We start from the raw sequence: 23,108 nt of genomic DNA on the forward strand, positions 1-23,108 counted from the left end.
ATCTAGTATCTTTTCTACATTTATCCCTAAAAGATTAGGAAGCTTTATATGTTAATTTATATTTCCCTGAAAAGATGTTTCCCTTTTCTCAGAAATACATTCCATTTTTAATAGTCAGGAAAATCCTTAAATATTCTCAAATTCTCTCATGTGGAAAAATCAAAATATATATTTTCTCATTGGCTTCTACTTGAAAAAAAAGAAAGGGATTTTGTATGTCCACATGTGGCATTAATAACCAGAAGACTATAATTTAAAAATTCCTCAATTTATAAAGTTTTGCTATGTCCTAACTATGAAAAGTCTGCTGTTACATACTTACAATTTTTAAAATTCTTTTAATCAGCTATAGATTTTTTTAAAATGTTAAAAGTTCTGCATTTTTCACTTTACTTAGGAAATCCAAAATTGTCATTCTTTCAAGTAGATAATACTTTTTAAAAACTAGATATGTTGTTCTTCTCTACTATGTAGTTGAAAATATAGAAAATAAACAATGTTTATTTGACATTCTCTGTATAAATCTACAATAGATTCTGGTTTTTTGAGCAAACCTCAAGGATGGAAAGTTACAAAAGTGAGAATGAACACAGTGAACTTCCCTTCTATAAAACACATTAAGAGGAAGGAAGAGCAATATATTTAGGTTTAAGATCAGATGACCCTTTTATACCATTATGACTATAGTTAATAACAATGCCTTGTGTATTTGAAATAGCTGAAAGTAGATCTTAAATGTTCTCACCACAAAAAAGATAAGTACGTGAGGTAATGGATATATTAATTAGCTTGACTTAGCCATTCCATAATGGTATACATATATCAAAACATCATGTTATACACCACAAATATATATAATTTTTGTCAATTCATAAATAGAAAATTAAATATATGAAAGGAGAAAAATGATCAGATGACTCTAATTTTCATCGCATACAATTGGCCTTCCTGACTTCTCTAGGAATTGCTTATTTGTGCAGCTTGAAATTGTACTTAAACTACTTAGTCACAATGCTGGCTCGTTTGTTTTGTATACTTAAGTCATTTTTAACTTACATCTCAAAATGTAATGTAATATAGCTGGCCCTCTTTATCCATAGGTTTTGCATTAGTGGGTTTTGCATCTGTGAATTCGACTGAGGATTGAAAATATTTGAGAGGGAAAAAGAAATGATTGTGTCCCCACTGAACGTGTATAGTCTTTATTTTTTTGTACTTATTCACTAAGCAATACAGTATAACAACTATTTACATAGCTTTTACATTGTATTAGGTATTATAAGTAATCTAGACATGATTTAAAGTATATGGGAGGGTGTGAGTAGGTTATATACAAATATTATACCACTTTATATAAGGTACTCAAGCATCCTTGGGATTTGGTATCCTGGGGGAATAAGGGGCCTGGAACCAGTCTTCATGGATACTGACAGACAACTGTATGATGCTCCTTTTATTTTTATTTTTTTGTCTTAATCAATTCCTTCTTTGCAGTTTTTATTTTATAGAGACAGAGATCAGTGAGTCTGGCATGACAGTGAGAAGTACTAGCTCTGCAACTTCCTTGGCTAGCCAGGGAAAGAGAAGGAGACGAACTCTTCCCCAGCTTCCAAATGAAGAAAAGTCTCTTGAGAGCCACAGAGCAAAGGTTGTAACACAGAGGTCAGAGATAGGAGAAAAACAAGACACAGAACTTCAGGAGAAAGAAACACCTACACAGGTATACCAGAAAGATAAACAAGATGCTGACAGATCCTTGAGTAAAATGAACAGGGCAGTAAATGGAGAGACTCTCAAAACTGGTGGAGATAATAAAACCCTACTTCACTTAGGCAGCTCTGCTCCTGGAAAGGAGAAAAGTGAAACTGATAAGGAAACTTCTTTGGTAAAGCAAACATTAGCAAAACTTCAACAACAAGAACAAAGGGAGGAGGCTCAGTGGACACCTACTAAATTGTCTTCCAAAAATGTTTCAGGTCAGACAGATAAATGTAGGGAGGAAACTTTTAAACAAGAATCACAACCTCCAGAAAAAAATTCAGGACATTCTACAAGCAAAGGAGACAGAGTGGCACAAAGTGAGAGCAAGAGAAGAAAAGCTGAGGAAATTCTGAAAAGTCAGACTCCAAAGGGAGGAGACAAGAAGGAATCCTCCAAGTCATTAGTGCGACAAGGGAGCTTCACTATAGAAAAACCCAGCCCAAACATACCCATAGAACTTATTCCCCATATAAATAAACAGACTTCCTCTACTCCTTCTTCTTTAGCATTAACATCTGCAAGTAGAATACGAGAAAGAAGTGAGTCTTTGGATCCTGATTCTAGTATGGACACAACCCTTATTCTAAAAGACACAGAAGCAGTAATGGCTTTTCTAGAAGCTAAACTACGTGAAGATAATAAAACTGATGAAGGACCAGATACTCCCAGTTACAAGAGAGACAATTCTATTTCACCGGAATCTGATGTAGATACAGCTAGTACAATCAGTCTGGTTACTGGAGAAACTGAAAGAAAGTCAACCCAAAAGCAAAAGAGTTTCACTAGCCTCTATAAAGATAGGTGTTCCACAGGTTCTCTTTCCAAAGATGTTACAAAATCATCATCTTCAGGTGCTAGGGAAAAAATGGAAAAGAAAACAAAAAGTCGTTCCACAGATGTGGGTTCAAGAGCAGATGGTCGTAAATTTGTTCAGTCCAGTGGGGGAATAAGACAGCCTTCAGTAGACTTAACACATGATGACCAAACCTCTAGTGTACCTCATTCTGCCATCTCTGATATTATGTCATCTGATCAAGAAACTTACTCTTGTAAACCTCATGGACGGACTCCACTTACCTCAGCTGATGAGCATGTACATTCCAAACTGGAAGGAAGTAAAGTAATGAAATCTAAGACTTCTCCGGTGGTATCTGGTTCATCTAGTAAATCAACCACCCTTCCAAGGCCACAACCTACCAGGACTTCCCTCTTGCGCAGAGTATGACGTGGTGAAGCTTCAGACAGTGAACTTGCCGATGCTGACAAAGCATCTGTTGCTTCTGAAGTATCCACAACAAGTTCTACATCAAAACCTCCCACAGGAAGGTGTAACATCTCTCGGATTGATTTGTTGGCTCAGCCTCGTAGAACACGACTTGGCTCACTGTCAGCTCGTAGTGACTCTGAAGCAACAATTTCTAGAAGTAGTGCCTCTTCGAGGACCGCAGAAGCCATCATTAGAAGTGGAGCCAGACTAGTACCATCAGATAAATTTTCTCCTAGAATTAGAGCTAACAGTATCTCTCGACTCTCAGATTCCAAGGTCAAAAGTATGACCTCAGCTCATGGCTCTGCTTCAGGTAAATTGGATCCAGATTTCTAATAGCATTAGCATGTTGTATATTTGGGGGCTCCTTTTTTTTAAAAAAAAAAAAAAAAGGTAAGGTTCTAGTTGTCTTCCCAAGATACTCATTCAAAACAAAAGTTATGATATACGGGGCAGTGGCGGGGGTGGGGGTGGGGGTTCTATAAAACAGTTTTATTTAGCATAGTAAATGGAAAATCAGAAGTTATATATACTTCCAATTAGAGTCCTGGCGCAAAATAGTGATTTCAAAATTAGGAATTCATTGAGCTGATTTAGGAGTTTTAATTTTCCAGTTGGTGATATATTTGGATGTGTGTGTCAAAATTAAATTATCTGGAATTATCTGGTTTAAAGTATAGGAATTAACATTGTGCTTCTAAAAGCATGTGTTTAACCTTTAAATATCCTCACATAATTCAAAGCCCTTAAGAACTTGAAGAAAAGCAGTATATGCTTTATTACTCCTTTCAGAGTTAAATGAAATAATCAATGTTTTGTTCTTTTTTTCCCCTACCCATTTTGAAATGTCTCACATACTTTACCTATGCTTTTTAAAGTTAAATCTGTTTATAGTTGGAGCAGGTGAAAAGTAACCTTAATTTATTTCAGTGGAAGAAGATGGATTCATGGGGAATCACTCAGCATATATTGGCCAAACTGGGCTGTAGAAATTTAACTGGTTATGAGCATTATCTCACAAAGTGCTGTTATATCATTTAACTCTAGTAATTAGGTGTAATTGAATATAATAACTACAAAAACTACTTACTTTCCGCCAGAATTTAACTGATGCTGTTATATTTGTTTGCTTATGTGCTTTGTATTCAGAGCTGAAGCCATTGAGATACATGTGTGACCAAAGAGTGATGAGGTGGATATTTGTTTGTGTCCTATATGCATGTTCTCATTACTTCATAATGAGCCTCATATGTGGGCGTGGCTGCAAAGGCCAGTGTGGGAGGCCAGCTGTTACAACAGACTTGAAGATGTGTGATTATTTTCAGTAGGCAGACATCTAAGTAAGCCGTAAGTCTTGAGTTAAGAGTGGAGGGGAAGTTGCTATGAAATTTCATCTTTTTATTTTTGATTGGTTTACATCTACCACACCATATCCTACAAGACCCTAAAGGAACAGTACTTTGCATATGATACTTTTTTCACTTTTCTTCCACTTTTCACTGCTGCTTTCCTCCACTCCATTCACCTGTATCTCTTTGCTGGTCAGTGGGTTTGGTAATGATGGTCACTGTCTATGGTAGAAATGGACGTAGGGTGAAGCCAGATAACATATAATCATGATTCCAAAAAAAATAGACAACATTTTCCTTATTACCCCAGTCCTCATTTCCACACTTGAAGCTTTGGTTGGTGGTTCACAAATTTATTGCCAAATATTTTAAAACTAACTACTACATTTTGGTTTATTTTCATTCTGTTTTTGGTTATGGCTGTACTTCTTCAATTCACATTTCATCTGTGCTGCATTTCCTGATGAAATTTCTTCTGCTGTACTCCTTGTTTTATCACCTCATCTCCATTAATATATGTATGTATTTTCCTGTCTTTACATAATTTCTATGTTACCAGGTAGCTTGGAGTACCTCTTAACACATGATGTGGTTTTATTCCTCGATATTTAGGATAAGGCTTGAGATGCAAGCTAAATATGATTACTTCAACAAGTCTAAGAAACAACTGTAAGATGCTATATATAAAGACAGATTTCATTTTCTGCTTCTTTGAATACAGAACTTGATAAATATTCAGTTTTCTGTGTCCAAAAATAACCTTGAATCGTGTATGAAATTCCCTAGGACACATTGATGTAAATGATTTTAGTCTTTTCATACTTACTAGCAGTATATTAAATAATTAGAATCATGGAACTTAAAAGTTAGAAGGGTTATTCCCTTAAGGGAACCAAGGCCAAGAGAGGAAATAACCTGCCCTGGGCACATGGCAGTGGCAGGGGCAGAATAAGAATCAAAGACTTTTAATCCCCAGCCTGTTGTTTTTCTACCGTATCTATTCTAGCTCTAAGAAATAGTTTCAGTGTTTACTTGTATGCAAGTTTCCAGAAGACAGCTAGAATCTACTGGATTATTATCAGGAGTATATGCAAGGTCAATATACAATATAAAGGTTTTGGTATTGTTTACTAAAATCTTTGCAGTTCTGATGTTTTACCCAGTTTATATTCTCTATTCCACCTTATGAGTGTAAAGCCACATTGTAATCTAGGATTGTATATTCAGATTCTTTCAAGATACCCACTTATAGTATTAGATCTTCTCTAGGACAGTGGCCAGGATCTTTCCTTCAGTGAGAACATACTATAATAGCTGTATGGAAAAGGTGGTCAAACAAGCAAACAAACAAACCTACCTGTTTGATTTTGCTGATTTAGGTGCCTTTGATATTATAATATTTCTGTTTAAGATAATTATAATATTTTGAATGGAAAAAGAAAAGAAAAATTTTAACTTTTGAAACATGATTTAAAAGAATGTTAAATCATGCCGATCAGTGTTGCTGTGCACAGTATAAACTTTAAAGACCTTGGAAATAATCTGAACCTAGCACTTGTGATATTGTCCCAATTAGATATGTAAAAATAATTCCGTAATGTTTCCAATTCCATATTTTAGATGATGTCTCTAAAATATTTTTAGGCCAGCACAGTGTTTCATGCCTGTAATCCCAGTATTTTAGGGGAGGCCAAAGTTGGAGGATTACTTGAGCCCAGGAGTTCAAGGTGCAGTGAGCTGTGATCACACTACTGCATTCTAGCCTCGGAGAAGTGAGACCCTGTCTCCATTAAAAAAAAGTTTTTTTTAAAGAAATGTATGTGATAAAAATAGAAGATTGGAAATCTCAGATTTAGCAATATGAAGAGAAGAGTTCTGTATGTTTCTCTGATGTAATTTGCAATTTGCTTCTAGGAGTTCAACTAGTTTTTTTTCCCCAAAACATTCTTTCAATGCTTTTTTTTTTTTTTTTTTTTTTTTTTGAGACGGAATCTTGCTCTTGTTGCCCAGGCTGGAGTGTAATGGCACAATCTCGGCTTACTGCAACCTCTGCCTCCTGGATTCAAGTGATTCTCCTGCCTCAGCCTCCCAAGTAGCTGGGATTACAGGCATGTGCCACCATGCCCACCTAATTTTTGTATTTTTAGTAGAGGAGAGGCTTCACCATATTGGGCAGGCTGGTCTGTCCTCTCGTGTCAGCCTCCCAGAGTGCTGGCATTACAGGCGTGAGCCACTGCGCCCAGTCTCCTTCAGTGATTCTTGATATCAAGTTGTAACTGAAATATCCAGATTTATTTTGGCAAGATATATTTAAATTTAAAGACCTTGAATTATCAAAATAAAGCACTTGGTTTTCATTATGTTTTAAGTACACATTTTAGAAAATAAAAACATTATGTTAATATCCTTAGAATTTTTTTAGACTGTTTGCAGTCCCTTTTTAATTCTAATCTTCAAAATTTATAGGCAGTAGAGATTAAATGTTAGACATGCATGGCTTGAATTAACTCTTTCTCCAGGTCAAAGGACAAAACAGAGCATTGTCAGCAGTTTTTCTCCCTAACTGATCTTATTGCTGAATGCTCATAAATATACATTCAAAACATGTTTGTGGTAATTTTCCACTAAAATATTCTGATATTGTGTGAAGATGCAATGTGTGTTTTCTGAAGCGTGTTTGCAAAATCTATAGTTGTATGTTTTAATGCCAACAAAGAAATTGGAACATTTACAGAAATATGATACTAACAACTCTTTTTTTCCTTTTTAAGTCTCTAGACATCATAAATGATAGTATATTTTTGTAGTGAATATAGTAGTTTAGTACTACAACACAAGAGGGAATGTTGCCTATTTTATAATTAAAAAATAAATTTTGTAATGAATGCTGTAGCTCTAGCTACAAGCTTAATCAAGCCCATCTTGGAACTTTCATTTTAATATATATGCTGTCTAGGCCTTTACTAACGAATAAGTCTCTTAGAGATAGGCATTTCAAACACCTTCAAATGCCTTAGTAATATCAACCCATCAAATGAGCCTAATAATATATTAAGAAAATCAAATTTATTTTTATAAATTGTTACTTAAGGTGAATAAAATTCAAGAGAAAGAAATAAAATTTTTCTTCAACACAGGTAGAAATCAGAAAAACTATCATTACTTGAGAAATTTAGGATGTCTTTTTAAAACAACTTGGCCGGGCATGGCAGCTCATGCCTATAATCCTAGGACTTTGGGAGGCTGAGGCAGATGGTTTACCTGAGGTCAGGAGTTCGAGATCAGCCTGGCCAACATGGTGAAACTCCGTCTCTACTAAAAATACAAAAATTAGCAGGACATGGTGGCAGGTGCCTGTAATTCCAGCTACTCTGGAGGCTGAGGCAGGAGAATTGCTTGAACCTGGGAGGTGGAGGTTGCAGTGAGCCAAGATGGCGCCATTGCCCTCCAGCCTGGGTGACAGAGGGAGACTCCATCTCAAAAAAGAAACACACACACACACACACACACACACACACACACACACAAAACCTTACTGGGAACAAAATTGTAGAATGTATACAACACTTGGAATATCAGAGAATTCGTTTTGAACTCTGGGAATCCATAGACCTGGCTTATACTTTGATTTTAGCAAGGTAAGACCTCTCTGGGCCTGTTTCTTCTCTTTAAATGGAAGAATTTAGACTCATGTCAAAGGCCATTCTTCTAACATTTTATGAAATAAGTAGATGGGGGAAAATTTAAAATATTTTAACTTGAAGTTTATTTGGTGTTAATTAGCAGGTGATAGGGAATTTTCTTTAGAAAAAGAAGGTTAGGTAGCTGCTATAGTTTGGAAGCAAATGTTAAGAAAGCAAAAAGTTTTGAAATAAATTCTTTGAGAAATAACAGGTTAGAGGGCCTAGCATTGAACTCCCTTTCCCAGTCCCTTCTCCACCAGTAGCCATCATTTCACTCAGTCTCAGCTCTGCTCTTTGTCGTTACACAGACTGTGTCCAGAGTTAACTGGAGCTTTTCTTCATAGCATCCCATGTGTGATATGTTTTCCACTGGCAAAGGGAGCTCTTAATTACTTAATGATTTTTAATCACATTTTTATTTCTCTGCTGTATGCTGATTATCCAGTTTCCTCCTCAATTTTAAAGAGCGTACCTAAAGATGTTACCTTTTACTTTTTAAAATATGCTGTATTCATTTGATTTTTTTCTTTTTGTTTTGTTTTTGTTTTTGAGACGGAGTCTGGCTCTGTCATCAGGCCACAGTGTAGTGGTGCGATCTCAGCTCACTGCACCCTCCGACTCCAGGGTTCACGTGATTCTCCTGCCTTAGCCTCCCGAGTAGCTGGGATTACAGGCACGCACTACCACGCCTGGCTAATTTTTGTATTTTTAGTAGAGTGGGGTTTCACCATGTTGGCCAGGAGGGTCCCGATCTCTTGACCTTGTGATCCGCCCACCTCAGCCTCCCAAAGTGCTGGGATTACAGGCGTTAGTTAGCCACTGCGCCTGGCCCCTGATTGCTTTTAAAAGATATTATTAGTAGCTTTACTATGCTTACTGACTTCTAGGTAGACCAGCCTATGAAAAGAGATGGAAAGTTTGTGAAAAGGAAGTTTTTCTCATACTTTTTTCCTCAAAGTGTAATTGCATTTTGATCCTAAGCTCAGACTATTAAAAGTTGATTCTAGCATGGCTCTACTTATATGTGATCACCTGACATTTAACGTATATTAATAGCACTTGGTACTCAGTTTCTCATTCTGCTTTCATGTAGTCTGCCACGAAATATATCAGCCATCGATGCCATTCTTTCTAAGTTACCTCAAAATTAACTGTCTTAGTTTTATCATACTTACGTTTTCATATGTTCTGCAGTTATTAAAGCTCTTTGTTAATTGCTTTTCTTTTCTCTCTAGTTTCCAATCATATGTATAGTGACCATAGTTGCCTAATCAAAAATCAGGACATTTGATGTAACAAATGATTTTTTTCTTATTTATGAACACTATTGTAAGATAGCACAATAAACACACATTTAGCATTTAATGAAATGTTTTTTTGAAAAGTACAAATTTGTTTACACTATTTCTGATTTTGCCTGCTGTATTTCTTAAGTTTTTTCTAAACCTCTTTACTCTTGTTCTAAACTTTTCCTAAAATTGGTTTCAAGTCTCAGGATCACTTCAACTCACAGAAGTTTTTATATCTAGAAATGAGTACATTATCACCATGGTAAAAGTATTATCTATGTTAATAAATTATCTTACAGTGTTAAAATCAGAAATTATATTTAAGCTCCTCAAAAAAGGTCTATGACTAATTACCTAGTATATGCATTTGCATACACTTTTACAGAGAGCCATGAACTTTCTGCATATGTTCATTCTGTCATACCTATGAATGAATCTAGTTCCAAACATCAGGATCTGCAAATAGGGGTGTGAATAAGGACGAATCGATAGGCTCTAATTTATGGCATATTCCTCATTGTAGAGTTCTCTGTTTCTTAAGCCAGTTCTCGTGGCAATATATGCCAGTTTTATCTGAGAGCAACCTCAGCCTTAGAGATCCCCAGCTGAAAATGTAGTTTTTGGAGGAAAAGACATAAAAGGCATAAAATTAGAGTGGAGGAATTTCTGGATTCTGTGCAGCTTAGGGTCAGTTTCTATTAAAAAGGAAGAAGATGCTAAGGTTTTATCACTTTAAACACCAATAACATTTAATGCTTTTCACTAGGTTTCGGAAAAGTAAATGTTTACATCCGGGAATTCTTACATTTTTTTCAAAAATATTTGTTAAACATTTGCTAGCCGACACTCAGCTAAGTGCTAGGTATACATTATTGGATTAAACAGACACGGTTCCTGCCCTTGTTAAGTTTACCAGGAATTAGCCATTATCTCTCTTTTTTACCTCTATTTATGCTTCACAAATTATTTGTATGTTTGATTCTCATATTAACAGTAGTAAAGTGTCTGCCTTGTCTTCTGATTTTTTAAATGTGTGAGCAATACCATTTTTTTAATGTCTTTACTAACTGTAAATAAGAAAGTGATTGCCACTTTCTTTAATGTGACTCTTCACAGTATCTCCTGTGCCTTCAATGTCAATGGTTGTGACAAAAGCTTGTACAGTTTTGCTTTTTGTAGATTTTATGCCATTGTCTGTTTTCACCATATGCTTTCAGTGTCAAAGCAGCAGAGAGTTGTACTGAAGATGCTTTGTTGTGTTTTTTTTACCACGTAAAAAGATTTTTTCCAACCATAGCGTAACAGGATGTTGAATGACAGAGGTAATGTTTTTTTTTCTGCCATAAAGGCATAATTTCCACAGCCGGAATTATGCACATCTGTATGTTGGGAAAAGAGAGTTTTTACCATCTCCATGTTGAAAGTCCATGTGGCATGAGGAAATCTTTTCCCTTGTTTTTATTTTTGTTGTCGTTGATGTTGTTACTGTCTTTTTTTTTGAAAAATTCATATTTTCACTCAAATAAGAAATATTTGCAATTGAAAAGTACTCCAGTTAAACATCGATGGATAGAACTTGCTTAGTTGTTTATCATTAGTGAAATTTTTCATCTGAATGTTTACTCACCACACTATGGAAAACATGGTCTTTCGATTGTTTTTGATTCTTCATTGTTTTTAGTTCACCGAAGTGTAATGTTTCTATCTCTAAGGAGTAGTAGACTTATGGTTTTTGTGAGGTATGTGTACATCAGTTATTGAAAATTGTGCTGTGTGTGCGCTCTCATGGTGTTTTGAAGTCATGACTTTTATTTTACCTCCTTTAAATGATAACATAATAATTCTTTTTTTAATAATTAAACTAATTTAGTAAATTCAAGATGGAGGCGCTTTCCTACTGGTTATGCTTCCACCTCAGAAGATGAATTTGGATCAGACCGTAATTCCCCTAAACATACCCGTCTATGTACTTCTCCAGCCCTGAAAACCACTCGCTTGCAGAGCGCTGGATCAGCAATGCCTACTAGTTCTTCATTCAAACACCGGATTAAAGAGCAGGAAGACTACATCCGAGATTGGACTGCTCATCGAGAAGAGATAGCCAGGTTGGTTTTCAGGACTTATCTTTAAGAATTGAAAATTTCTATGAACATTACAACTTGGTAACAAAGTTTAGCTTGTACTTGATTTTTACTAATAGTCTAAGAACTGAAATCCACAGATAACTGTGAACTCCGTTTAGTCAGTAGTATTACTCTCTATTCAGCTTTTTTCTTTTTTTTCTATGCCTGTACCACTAACATATTGTAGAATTAATTTATTTTGACCTTTTCTCTCTCCCCCCTCCTCCCTTTTTAAGAATTTCTTTTAAAGATGGTGATAAGTAAGTGTAACTTTGAAAGGTAGGCAGTATCAGATCTACATAATTAAGAACTGCAGGCAATTTATGGATTACTTCCCTTTAAACTTCCAAAGATGTAATAGTATACCTGTTAGAGATGTGGCTACTGCTCTCTGGAGAGAATTAGGGTAAGCAGATTTTCACTCATACTTTATGAACTCATTAAGTATGGGCAGTTCAACCCTTTAGTAAGTAAAACAAAATATGACTATTTTGAAGATTAAATCTGTTTATAGTAACCTTTAGATTATGTACAAAAAATTTATGCTGAAGATATGATTTTTAATTAATAACTTATGGAAATTAATAACTTACTATGGCTGAACTTTGAAGAGAGATTATACTCAAGCAGATATTTTAGTAGTTAAAATATAAGGATTTTTTGTTTAAAGTTTGTGAGATGTTAGATTTTACTGCAGTATACCATATGTTACCTAAACATTTTCTCTGTATACATACTAAGCTTACTTCTGTCTTTAAGACCTTAATCTTCAAGTTGTATACTTGAGGACATTATTAAAGAGTTTATACATAATATTTCATAGATGCTTTTAAAAAACAAGAAACGTTTACTCTATGTTAATGTTCATCTTTTTTGTTCTTTATTTCATTGACTTCTGTGAATTGTGTTTTTTCTGGCTCATTGGTTTGATGTAATGTTTAGTTTTTTATTTTTAAAGATTATTCACTTGTCATTGCTTTTATTCTTGGAGAGAACATGCCTTTCTAATCTCATTGTGCTGCTTAAAACATTTTTGCTTTATCATACAAATAGCTTTTTAGGAGAGTAATTACTGAAGCATTTTAAGCCAGTTGTTCTAGTTAGAGGAAAGGCATATATGTGCTTTGGGATCCATGGATCATTATGGGCCAACAAAATGCTTGTAGTGAGAGCATCTTGACACATTTTTTGTACTTCCAGGCGCTGCTAGCAACAACAGGTCTTACTCTTGTCTCATCATTTTTCCCCTTCCCTTGAAAAAGATGTCCAGCTACACAAGATCCAGTGGTGCCTGTATGTCTAGATGCCTCCTGGCAGGAGGCCTCCTCTCTCAAGCTCCCTCTACCCCAAACTAGAAAGACTAAAAACCTTCTTCTGAGCCAAATACACTTCCCTACCCACAAATAAAAAAACAGTTGTAATACAAAGAGAAGAGGGAATAAGGGCTATACACTGTATTTTCACTTGGTTCCATTTTGCTATGTGCATAGTGTTACTATTATCAATGTGTACATTTTATTATCTATGGCAGGACTTTAAGAACAGGCTATTTAACCTACAGTGATGTTCATGCCTTATCCCTCCAGTTTGTCAGTAGCACTATGCTAATAAAACTTGCCTTTGGGATTTTAATTTTTCAAGTTATACTTTCCAGCTATATGTCTCAAAGCCAGAGAAGTGTTTTTTTTGTTTGTTTTATGTGGAGAAAAAAGGAGGGTGGTTGGTGTAAGGAAGGAAAGACACAAAATATGGAAGGAAATGTGGATATTTAATGTTTCTATAGAGCAGTGATAAGTTTGCTTAGGGTGAGAAAATGTATTTTCAAATGGCTATGAATCACAAACTAAGTAGAATATGAGAAATAATTTTATTTATTTAAATGAACTACTGTCACCTAAAAGACTCCTGTGCTGAGAGCAATATTTGAAGAGTAATAGATAAAGACACTTTTATTTGAAAAATATAATAGTGATTTTTAATTTATTACAAAAATGTTTTATGCTTTAGCATACTCTTTCTGTTTAGAATTTATTTCATTGATCAGCACTTTGTTAATCTGCACATAGTAACTGTTTACCTGCATTTAAATTTAAAGCACAAAAGCAAGCTCCATTTAGAATATGAAGTGTATAAGCGAGATATGGCATATTTGGTCTTCACTTTGATGAGGGAAGGTTTCTTTCAGGTATCCCTGATGCATATGCTTTCGTAGCTCCTGCCTCAGTTTCTCTGTTATGAAAACAGATATTGACTTCCATCGAGTAGGAATGTAAGACATGATGCAGGTTTTTATGAATATTAGGGTAAACAGAGCTACAATACCAGCTTTACAGATGACCAAATGAAATACATTCAACCTAAAAATTATACTGGAAGGTTATCTACAGTAACACCTCGAAGATAGTACAGGTTTGGTTTCAGACCGCTATAGTAAGGCAAATATCTCAAAGCAAGTCACACAATTTTTTTTTCCTAGCGCATGTAAAAATTATGTTCGCACTATACTGTGTGCAGTAACACTGCTTCTTAAAAAATATATACCTAAACAAGTAAATATTTTATTGCTAAAAAACAGTAGTGATCATCTGAGCCTTCAGTAAGTCATCATCTTTTTGTTGGCATAGGGTCTTACATCCCTGCTGATGACTGCGGACTTATTCAAGGGCAGTGGTTGCTGAAGGCTGGGATGACTGTGGCAATTTCTTAATTAAAAGAAGACAACAGTGAAGTCTGCCACGTTGATTGACTCTTCCTTTCATGAAAGATTTCCTTGGAGCAATGTGATGCTGTTTGATAGCATTTTACCCAGAGTAGAACTTCTTTCAAAACTGCAGTCAGTCCTCCCAGACCCTGCCGCTGGCTTATCGACTTGAGTTTATGTAATATTCTGAATCCTTTGTTGTCATCTCAACAGTGCTCAAAACAGCTTCACCAGTAGATTCTATTGCAAGATACCACTTTCTTTTCCCATCCATAAGAAGCAACTTCTCATCTGTTAATGTTTTATCATGAGATTGCAGCAATCCAGTCCCATATTCAGGCTCCACTTCTAACTCTAGTCTTTCTAGTTCTGTTTCTGTTTCCACCATATCTGCAGTGACTTCCTCCACTGAAGTCTTGAACTTCAAAGTCATCCATGAGGGTTGGAATCAGTTTCTTCCAAACTCCTGTTAATCTTGATATTTTTACCTCTCCATGAATCACAGATGTCCTTAATGGCATGTAGAATGGTGAATCCTTTCCAAAAGATTTTCAGTTTACTTTGTCCAGATCTATTAGAGGAATCATTACCTATGACAGCTATGTCTTGCAAAATGTATTTCTTAAATAAAGGAATACATTTTCTGCTTAGAAGACAAAATGGGCCAGGCATGGTGGCTCACGCCTGTAATCCCAGCACTTTGGGAGGCCGAGGCAGGCAGATCACGAGGTCAGGAGATAGAGACCATCCTGGCTAACACGGTGAAACCCCATCTCTACTAGAAATAGAAAAAATTAGCTGGGCATGGTGGTACGTGCCTGTAGTCCCAGCTACTCGGGAGGCCGAGGCAGGAGAATTGTTTGAATCCGGAAGGCAGAGGTTGCAGTGAGCCGAGATTGTGCCACTGCACTCCAGCCTGGGCGACAGAGCAAGACTCTATCTCAAAAAAAAAAAAAAAAAAAAAAAATGGCTGGGCGCGGTGGCTCACGTCTGGAATCCCAGCACTTTGGGAGGTTGAGGTGGGTGGATCACGAGGTCAGGAGATTGAGACGATCTTGGCTAACACGGTGAAACCCCATCTCTACTAAAAATACAAAAAATTAGCCGGGCGTGGTGGCGGGCGTCTGTAGTCTCAGCTGCTCTGGAGGCTGAGGCAAGAGAATGGCGTGAACCCAGGAGGCGGAGCTTGCAGTGACCCGAGATGGCGCCACTGCACTCCAGCCTGGGCGACAGAGCGAGACTCCGTCTCAAAAAAAAAAAAAAAAAAAGTCAAAATGGCTCCTTGATCCATGGGCTGCAGAATGGAAGTTAGCAGGTATGAAAGCAACATTAATCACCATGTACATCTCCATCAGAGCTCTTAGGTAACCAGGTACATTGTCCATGAGCAGTAATATTTTGCAAATAATCATGTTTTTCTGAGCAGTACGTCTCTACAGTGGTCTTAAAATATTTAGTAAACCACACTGTAAATATGCCATAATCCAGGCTTTATTGTTCCATTTGTAGAGCACAAGCAGAGTAGATTTAGCATAATTCTTAAGGGCCCTATGACTTTTGGAATGGAAAATGAGCATTGGCTTCCAACATAAAGTCACCAGCTACATTAACCCCTAACAGAGTCAGCCTGTCCTTTGAAGCTTTGAAGCTGGGCATTGCCTTCTCTCTGGCTATGAAAGTCCTAGATGGCATCTTCTTCCAATAAAAGGTTGTTTTATCAACATTGAAAATCAGTTGTTCTTATAACCACCTTAATCAATTATCTTAGCTAGATCTTCTGGATAACTTGCTACAGCTTCTATATCAGCACTTGCTGCTTCTCTGTGCACTTTCATGTTAGGGGGATGGTTTCGTTCCTTAAGCCTCATGAACCAACCTCTGCAAACTTTTCTTCTGCAGTTTCCTCACCTCTGTCAGCGTTCACAGAATTGAAGAGAGTTCAGATTTTGCTCTGGATTAGTCTGGCTTAAGGGAATGTTGTGGCTGGTTTGATCTTCTATCCAGACCACTCAGACCTTGTCCATATCAGCATTAGGCTGTTTTGCTTTCTTATCATTCCTGTGTTCACCAGAGTAGCACTTTTAATTTACTTCAAGAACTTTTCCTTTGCATTCACAACTTGGCTGTATGGCACAAGAGGCCTAGCTTTTGATGATTGCCAGAATAGTAAGACAGAATTTAAAATGGTTCCATGGTTGATCAGATGGGAGATTGGTGGGAGTAGGGAACACAAAAGGCATGGGAAAAGAAGATAGGTTGTATTTTGGTCATACTGACACCAACATGCCTAAAGGATAGCCCTGTGAAAAAAGCTAGCAGACAGTTGAACTGCGGCTGTGAAACAGGAAGCCGTGAGGGCTAGACTCACTGTTGTAGAGTCATTCATAAAGAGTAAATACTTGGAGCTATTGTAGTAGATGGTATCACCAGGGAATGGTGAGGGAGCTGCAAATGCGGCTGAACTCGGAGATAACCTCAGTGACAGGGATGTGGTGTAGCTGAATGGTGAAGAATATGGACTCTGGACTCAGACCATATTCTTGGTCTGAGATTCAAACCCAACTCGACCACAAGGTCTGTGTGACCTAGGATGAGTTAATTAAATGTGTTCTAGTGATCTCATCTGTAAAATGGACGTAATGGTGCCAACCTGAGAGAGTTGACAAGTTGATGCACATACTTAACGTAGTGCTTGACATATAGTCAGTAGTCAATAAATGTTATATTTAAGAGGGATACAGAGAAAACAGTGGTTTATGATTATAGTTAGAACTTTATTTGGAGCTTTTAATTTTGTGTAGATCTCACACGTTTAAATTTATGAGAATCCAGATATAATTGGAATTTCAGAATCAGCATTACATTCTACAGTTTATAAAATGCTGGGCTTACCTCATTTGTGCTTAAGAATCCCAGCCAATGCTTTGTTCAAATTTCCATCCAAACTTATTTATTAAAACATTTTTTGTCCCCCTAGTAAAAACAGTGGTATATAAGTAGTTTGTTTTTTTAATATTAAAGTGATCGTTAAATATCCGTGTCAGCTGGGCGGGGTGGCTCACGCCTGTAATCCCAGCACTTGGGAGGCCAAGGCAGGCGGATCACCTGAGGTCAGGAGTTGGAGACCAGCCTGGGCAACATGGTGAAACCCCGTCTCTACTAAAAATACAAAAATTAGCCAGGTGTGATGGCATGCACCTGTAATCACAGCTACTCGGGTGGCTGAGGCAGGAGAATCGTTGAAACTCGGGAAGCGGAGGTTGCAGTGAGCCGAGATCGCGCCACTGCACTCCAGCCAGGGTGACAGAGCGAGATTCTGTCTAAAAAATAGATGTATCACGGAACACCTATCAGTCCCATTCCCTGATTTGTTGGCCCCAAATGAAACTCACTTGGCATTGTAAGACAAAAAGCTTTTATTATTACTAAGTCTTTTACACATAATTTTATTAGTGAAATTCAAGTAAAAAGAATACTGATCAAATATATTTGAAAACATTTTAAAATAGAACTGTGGTTTATGTTTTTCAAAGCCTAAAATATGTACAGTTAAAGTTATGAATGAGTGATAATCTTAACAGTAAAAAACCAAATTACTTGTAATTTTACTACATTATTAAAAGCTTTGTGCTTTTATTGTTTTGTTGGTAGGAACCAATTTAATTTAGTTGTCAGAATTCAATGGTGTGGGTTTTCTTATTGTCTGTAAGGTAATATAATGCTTTTCTGTGTATTGCAATTTAGCTAACAAGTCTTCAATTACAATATAATTGAAGGATATACTACATTTTGGGTTGTGATTGGAGGTGAGCTTTGATAATACCAAAATGTTTTTTGTTTTGGAGAAAATATTATGGATATAAAAACTACCCTAATCAAGGAATAAGGCATATCTGCCAAGTCAGTTTGAAGACATCATTTGTGGATTGATAATATCTCAAGTCTAGGCCCTGTTATTTTGTTGGGCTAGGTCAGATCCAAACAGCAAGAGTAGGGAAATAAACCACCTGCCCACAGGTTCAGATGACAGTGATTCTTCAGTTTCTCTGTAGTTTTCCACATTTCCTAGAACTTCATTTTTCCTTCCTCATAGTCTGTACCTAAGTCTCTAAAAATACTCTGGCTATCTCAGGTCTTGTTTATTGAGTAAATACTTTGCTGTCAGATGATGTCAGACCATCTTCTTTTAACTTGCCGATTTTGTCTCTGGTGGAGATAGCATGGGTTTGCTAAAACCTTTAAAGTTATCCTCTTAATTACATCTTTATTTGTGACTTCCTCTGCTTATTTGAAGCATATTCATAAGTCTAGTTTCGAGACTAGAATCTTTCTACATTTTACCAAATGTAACTTATCTGTAGCGATAAACATTTCATTCCCAATAATGGGAGGTGCCTTTAAAAAAATTAAATCTCTATCTCTTTTGATGGCTAGAAGTAGACTCCATGTACTTTATTCAAACTGCTTTTCTAATCAGGCCACTCATTAAATTGCTCTTGCTGCCCAAAAGAAACCTCCAATTTCAACTCATTATTATCCCATCCTAAATCTTTTGTGGCTCAGTGTAACTCTTTCCCAGTTCTCCATACTTTTGTTGCATAAAGAATGGGGTTTGCCAAATTTTTTTCATTAAGGTCTTCTATTATTGAATCAAAATGCCACTAACATCTAACAAATTAACTGACAGTTTCCACTGATGGAAGAGAAAGATCTTTCCTTATCATTAGGAAACTTTTTTTTGTGAACCTTCTTTATAGTTGGTATGTAAGTCAAATATATGAGTTAATCAATACATGAATTAAACTTTAAGCCTCTTGCCTGGACTTTTTATTCTTTATTGTACTGTGAGATCATGGAATCATTCATAACTATTGCTTTGTAAATACTAAATAAAATTTTTAAATTATGTTATTTTATTTTGAGACAGAGTCTCACTCTGTCACCCAGGCTGAAGTGTAGTGGTGCGATCTCAGCTCACTGCAACCTCTGCCTCCCAGGTTCAAGCAATTCTTGTGCCTCAGCGTCCTGAGTAGCTGGGATTACGGGTGTACGCCACCACGCCTTGCTAATTTTTTTTGTATTTTTAGTAGAGATGGGGTTTCACCATGTTGGCCAGGCTGGTCTCAAACTCCTGAGCTCAGGTGATCCGCCCACCTCAGCCTCCCAAAGTGCTAGGATTACAGGCATGAGCCACCGCACCCAGCTGATACTGATACCAAATAAATTTTGTTGAATAAATGATGCCTGGAGTCTTCCCGAGTTTGTCTATGTCTCCTTTGTTTTTTGTTGTTGTTGTTTTGTTGGATTTTTTTTTTTTTTTTTTTTTTTGAGACAGAGTCTCACATTCTGTTGCCCAGGCTGGAGTATAGTGGCATGATCTCGGCTCACTGCAACCTCCACCTCCCAAGTTCAAAGGATTCTCCTGCCTCAGCCTCCCGAGTAGCTGGCACTACAGGCGCATGCCACCGTGCCTGGCTAATTTTTTGTAAAAGTAGAGACAGGGTTTCACCATGTTGGCCAGACTATTCTTGAACTCCTGACCTCAAGTGATCCACCTGCCTCAGCCTCCCAAAGTGCTGAGATTACAGGCGTGAGCCACTGTGCCCAGCCTCTTTTGTTTTTTAAAAGATACCTAGCTCATTATCAGTAGGCCCTGAATAGTTTAAATGCTTAAGATTCCAAATTGAAAATTTTTAAGTCAAACTCTAAAAATTTTTACGTAGAAATTCCTTGTCTTAGCCCCATTTTTACCTAGCTACAGTTAATTTTTTTGGGAAAAAAAATTAGGATGTGAGAAATTGTGTTTCTGTTTTATCATAATAGCATTATTCACTGTGTAAGATACAATCATCCAGTAATGAAACATTTCAAGGATCCATATATGGAAGTCAGTATTGCTTGTTTATATTCACACCTGCATATGTTGATTTCATTATACAATATTTTACCTCATTTTGAAAGTCATGGTTTAAGATACAGAACTCATGTGAACCACATTTCTAGGAAACCTTAAGTGAATTTCTTAAGATCTGCTTGAGCTGTTTACAGTGGTAACACATATGTATGAAAGGCATGTCAAGAAGAACTGAAGATGAGATGTGGCTTCACAACAAGCCAAAGGCTGTATTAAAATTATGTGCTGTCTAATAAAAAAGAAAGAAGATATCCAGTTAAGTGGCAGAATAGCATAAATGTGGTTATGTTCATTGCTTTTAACAGCTGAGAAAAATAATCTTGAATAATGGGCCAAAACCAGGAAAAGGCTTCAGGGGAAAATGTAGTTACAAGTACTTACAAGGCATGTACATTTTTTAAAATTATAGCCTTATCACATTAAAGCCACATCTGGGTACTTTTTTATATACTAATAAAAATACTGTATTTTTATTTGTAGGCAGTGTAGTAATAAGAATACTGTCTTTTATTTGGAGATAGCATTTCCAAGTATGTATTTGACCTTGCTAAGCATTCATGCTTCGTAGCCAATGATACTGAGCATTCCATCTGGAGTGCCTCTAGATAGGGGATTCACAATTGGTCTTTACTGGTTAGGGGGGATTCACAATTGGTCTTTACTGGTTAGGGGGGATTCACAATTGGTCTTTACTGGTTAGGGGGGATTCACAATTGGTCTTTACTGGTTAGGGGGGATTCACAATTGGTCTTTACTGGTTAGGGGGGATTCACAATTGGTCTTTAATGGTTAGGGGGGATTCACAATTGGTCTTTACTGGTTAGGGAACATCCAGAACTTTTTGCTTATGCACAAAGTAAAAACCTTATATGTCCTGTTATATAAGTCCAGTTGGTGCCTGCATTCGTGTACTTTTTAACTTGACTTCTTACTGCCTCTGTGTGCTAGTATAGGGTCTCTTACAAGTGTACTTTTTCCTGCATTGTATAAGCAATGAGAATTTTAAATGAAGTGAGGTTAATTTGCTAATATCTCGGGGTTTTTTTTTTTTTCTTCACATGCCTTGTAAACCTTAAACCACTATACTTGTTCTATTTGAGATGCAGGGGAGAGCATGAGTGAGTAATCACTTAGAAGGAAAAATACAAGCTAAACCAAATAATGAAACGAAATTTATTTTTACCTATGGAAATAAAAAAATTTTTTAGCCTCATGCTTATGGATTTTTACTTTATACCTGTCTTTGCAATTTTGGGGCCTGATACAGGATCCTTGATTCTTTAAAAATAATATGGCTCTTCATTATTTGGCTGACTGGCTTTTATACCATTAGAAGGAATTGGGAAAGAGAGGGGTCGCTAATCTCTTCTGCGTTCTTCTTCCCGAATCTCATTACCATGACCTCTGTTCAGATTAAAAGTCTCCCTGGTGCATCCTATTATAAATCATACTTTTTTATGAATCGCTGACCATATTTGTCACCATTGGGGAGGCAAATAAACCTAAAACACAGAGCCTGTGTTCCAAACGAGTTCATAATTTATACAAGGATTAAAAGCTAATTCATATCATTCTTACACCTTTGCATCCTCACAGCTTAGCTCCCACTTACAAGTGAGAACGTGTGGTGTTTGATTTTCCATTCCTGAATTACTTCACTTAGAATAATTGACATTAGACTTCTTTTTCCTTATATTTTCTTTTTCCAGTTTTCCTGAGTACCTTTCATTTGATATCCCCTCTTTCCTCTTACAAAACTTTTTTTGCTTACTAAACTCTTCTAGATAGTGTGGAAACCATGAGCTTTTCTGGAATGACCCTTAAACGTCTCTCCTTAAACTCATTTTACATTTTAACACTTCTGGTCATTTACAAACTAGACTAAATTATTTCTTGAAAGCTGAGTCATTACAGTTATGATCTCTTAGCCAATGTTAAATGTTTGACTTGCGGTCATAAGCTTTGGTTTTAGGATTCTAAAGCTAGTATACTTCATTAATAGCCCACCACCGTTGCTTTTTTCCAGTAATATCAAAGGAAACTTAATTCCAGAGGTTCATGTGTGTATCCTCTGGAAAGTTTTACATGTAAAAACGTTTGAAAACGAATGTGCTATTAAAAAATAGGGCAAATTTTTGGCTGGGCATAGTGGCTCACGCCTGTAATCCCAGCTCTTTGGGAGACCAAGGCGGGCGGATCACAAGGTCAAGAGATCGAGACCATCCTGGCCAACATGATGAAACCTTATCGCTACTAAAAATACCAAAATTAGCCGGGCGTGGTGGTGCACGCCTGTAATCCTGGCTACTCAGTAGTCTGAGGCAGGAGAATCACTTGAATCCAGGAGGCAGAGGTTGCAGTGAGCTGAGATTGCACCACTGCACTCCAACCTGGCAACAGAGTGAGAGTCCACCTCAAAAAATAATAATAAGGCAAATTTTTAAATAGCTAATTTAAAACAATATTTTGTTGGCAGTTTAAATCAATGAAGTCTGATAGTTTGTTTCTACTATAGTTGTAATAATATATAATCTTGCAAAGATTGTGTATTTAATTGGGCATACACATCACTAGAACTCTAATTTTTAATATATCCTTTAATCTTCCAATATACCCAAGTGTACAATTATTTTTTCCAGTATACAACCCTTCAGTGAAAAAAAAGTGTTATGACTGAGATAATTTACATAGGAAAATTATAAACTTTATGACTTAAAGTACATTTCTCATGTTATCTCACCAGTTTTTCTTAAATAATGCATACTTATTTCTACAGAATTGTTGAAATTGAGTCAGTGGTTCTGACGCTCGGGAAAACATAAAGACTAGGACTAATGTTAGAGAACTGAACCCTTAGCTTCTGTTTTGTTCCTTCAGCGCTATTTTCTTATCCATATTTTGTAATAAAATGGAATTAAATGTGAAAATATCTATTAGGTTTTCAAATCAACAATATATGTTGTATATACGTTAAGAATTGCTCATTTTAATACAAATTTTACTATATCACATGTGGAGATT

At 36.5% G+C, this 23,108-nt stretch overlaps 1 protein-coding gene and 1 long non-coding RNA gene across 4 annotated transcripts in view; one reads left to right on the top strand and one right to left on the bottom strand.

Moving 5' to 3' along the window:
* LOC115933758 (uncharacterized) overlaps window positions 1-4,205 on the bottom strand; it is a 36,233-nt gene extending 32,028 nt beyond the window's left edge. For all 3 annotated transcript variants that reach the window (XR_008677322.2, XR_010134700.1, XR_008677320.2), the window contains exons 1-3: window positions 4,119-4,205; window positions 3,944-4,011; window positions 2,959-3,395 (exon numbers count right to left, since the gene is read on the bottom strand). This is a non-coding gene — a long non-coding RNA (uncharacterized lncRNA). The remainder of the gene's footprint in view (window positions 1-2,958; window positions 3,396-3,943; window positions 4,012-4,118) is intronic.
* LOC115933756 (centrosomal protein of 170 kDa-like) overlaps window positions 1-23,108 on the top strand; it is an 86,603-nt gene that overhangs the window by 44,765 nt on the left and 18,730 nt on the right. The window contains 2 exon segments of the mRNA XM_063708604.1: window positions 1,509-3,341; window positions 11,220-11,454. Coding sequence (XP_063564674.1) covers window positions 1,509-3,341; window positions 11,220-11,454 — 2,068 coding nt within the window.

This window comes from Gorilla gorilla, chromosome 1 (assembly GCF_029281585.2).
Source record: "Gorilla gorilla gorilla isolate KB3781 chromosome 1, NHGRI_mGorGor1-v2.1_pri, whole genome shotgun sequence".
NCBI classification, from domain to species: domain Eukaryota; kingdom Metazoa; phylum Chordata; class Mammalia; order Primates; family Hominidae; genus Gorilla; species Gorilla gorilla.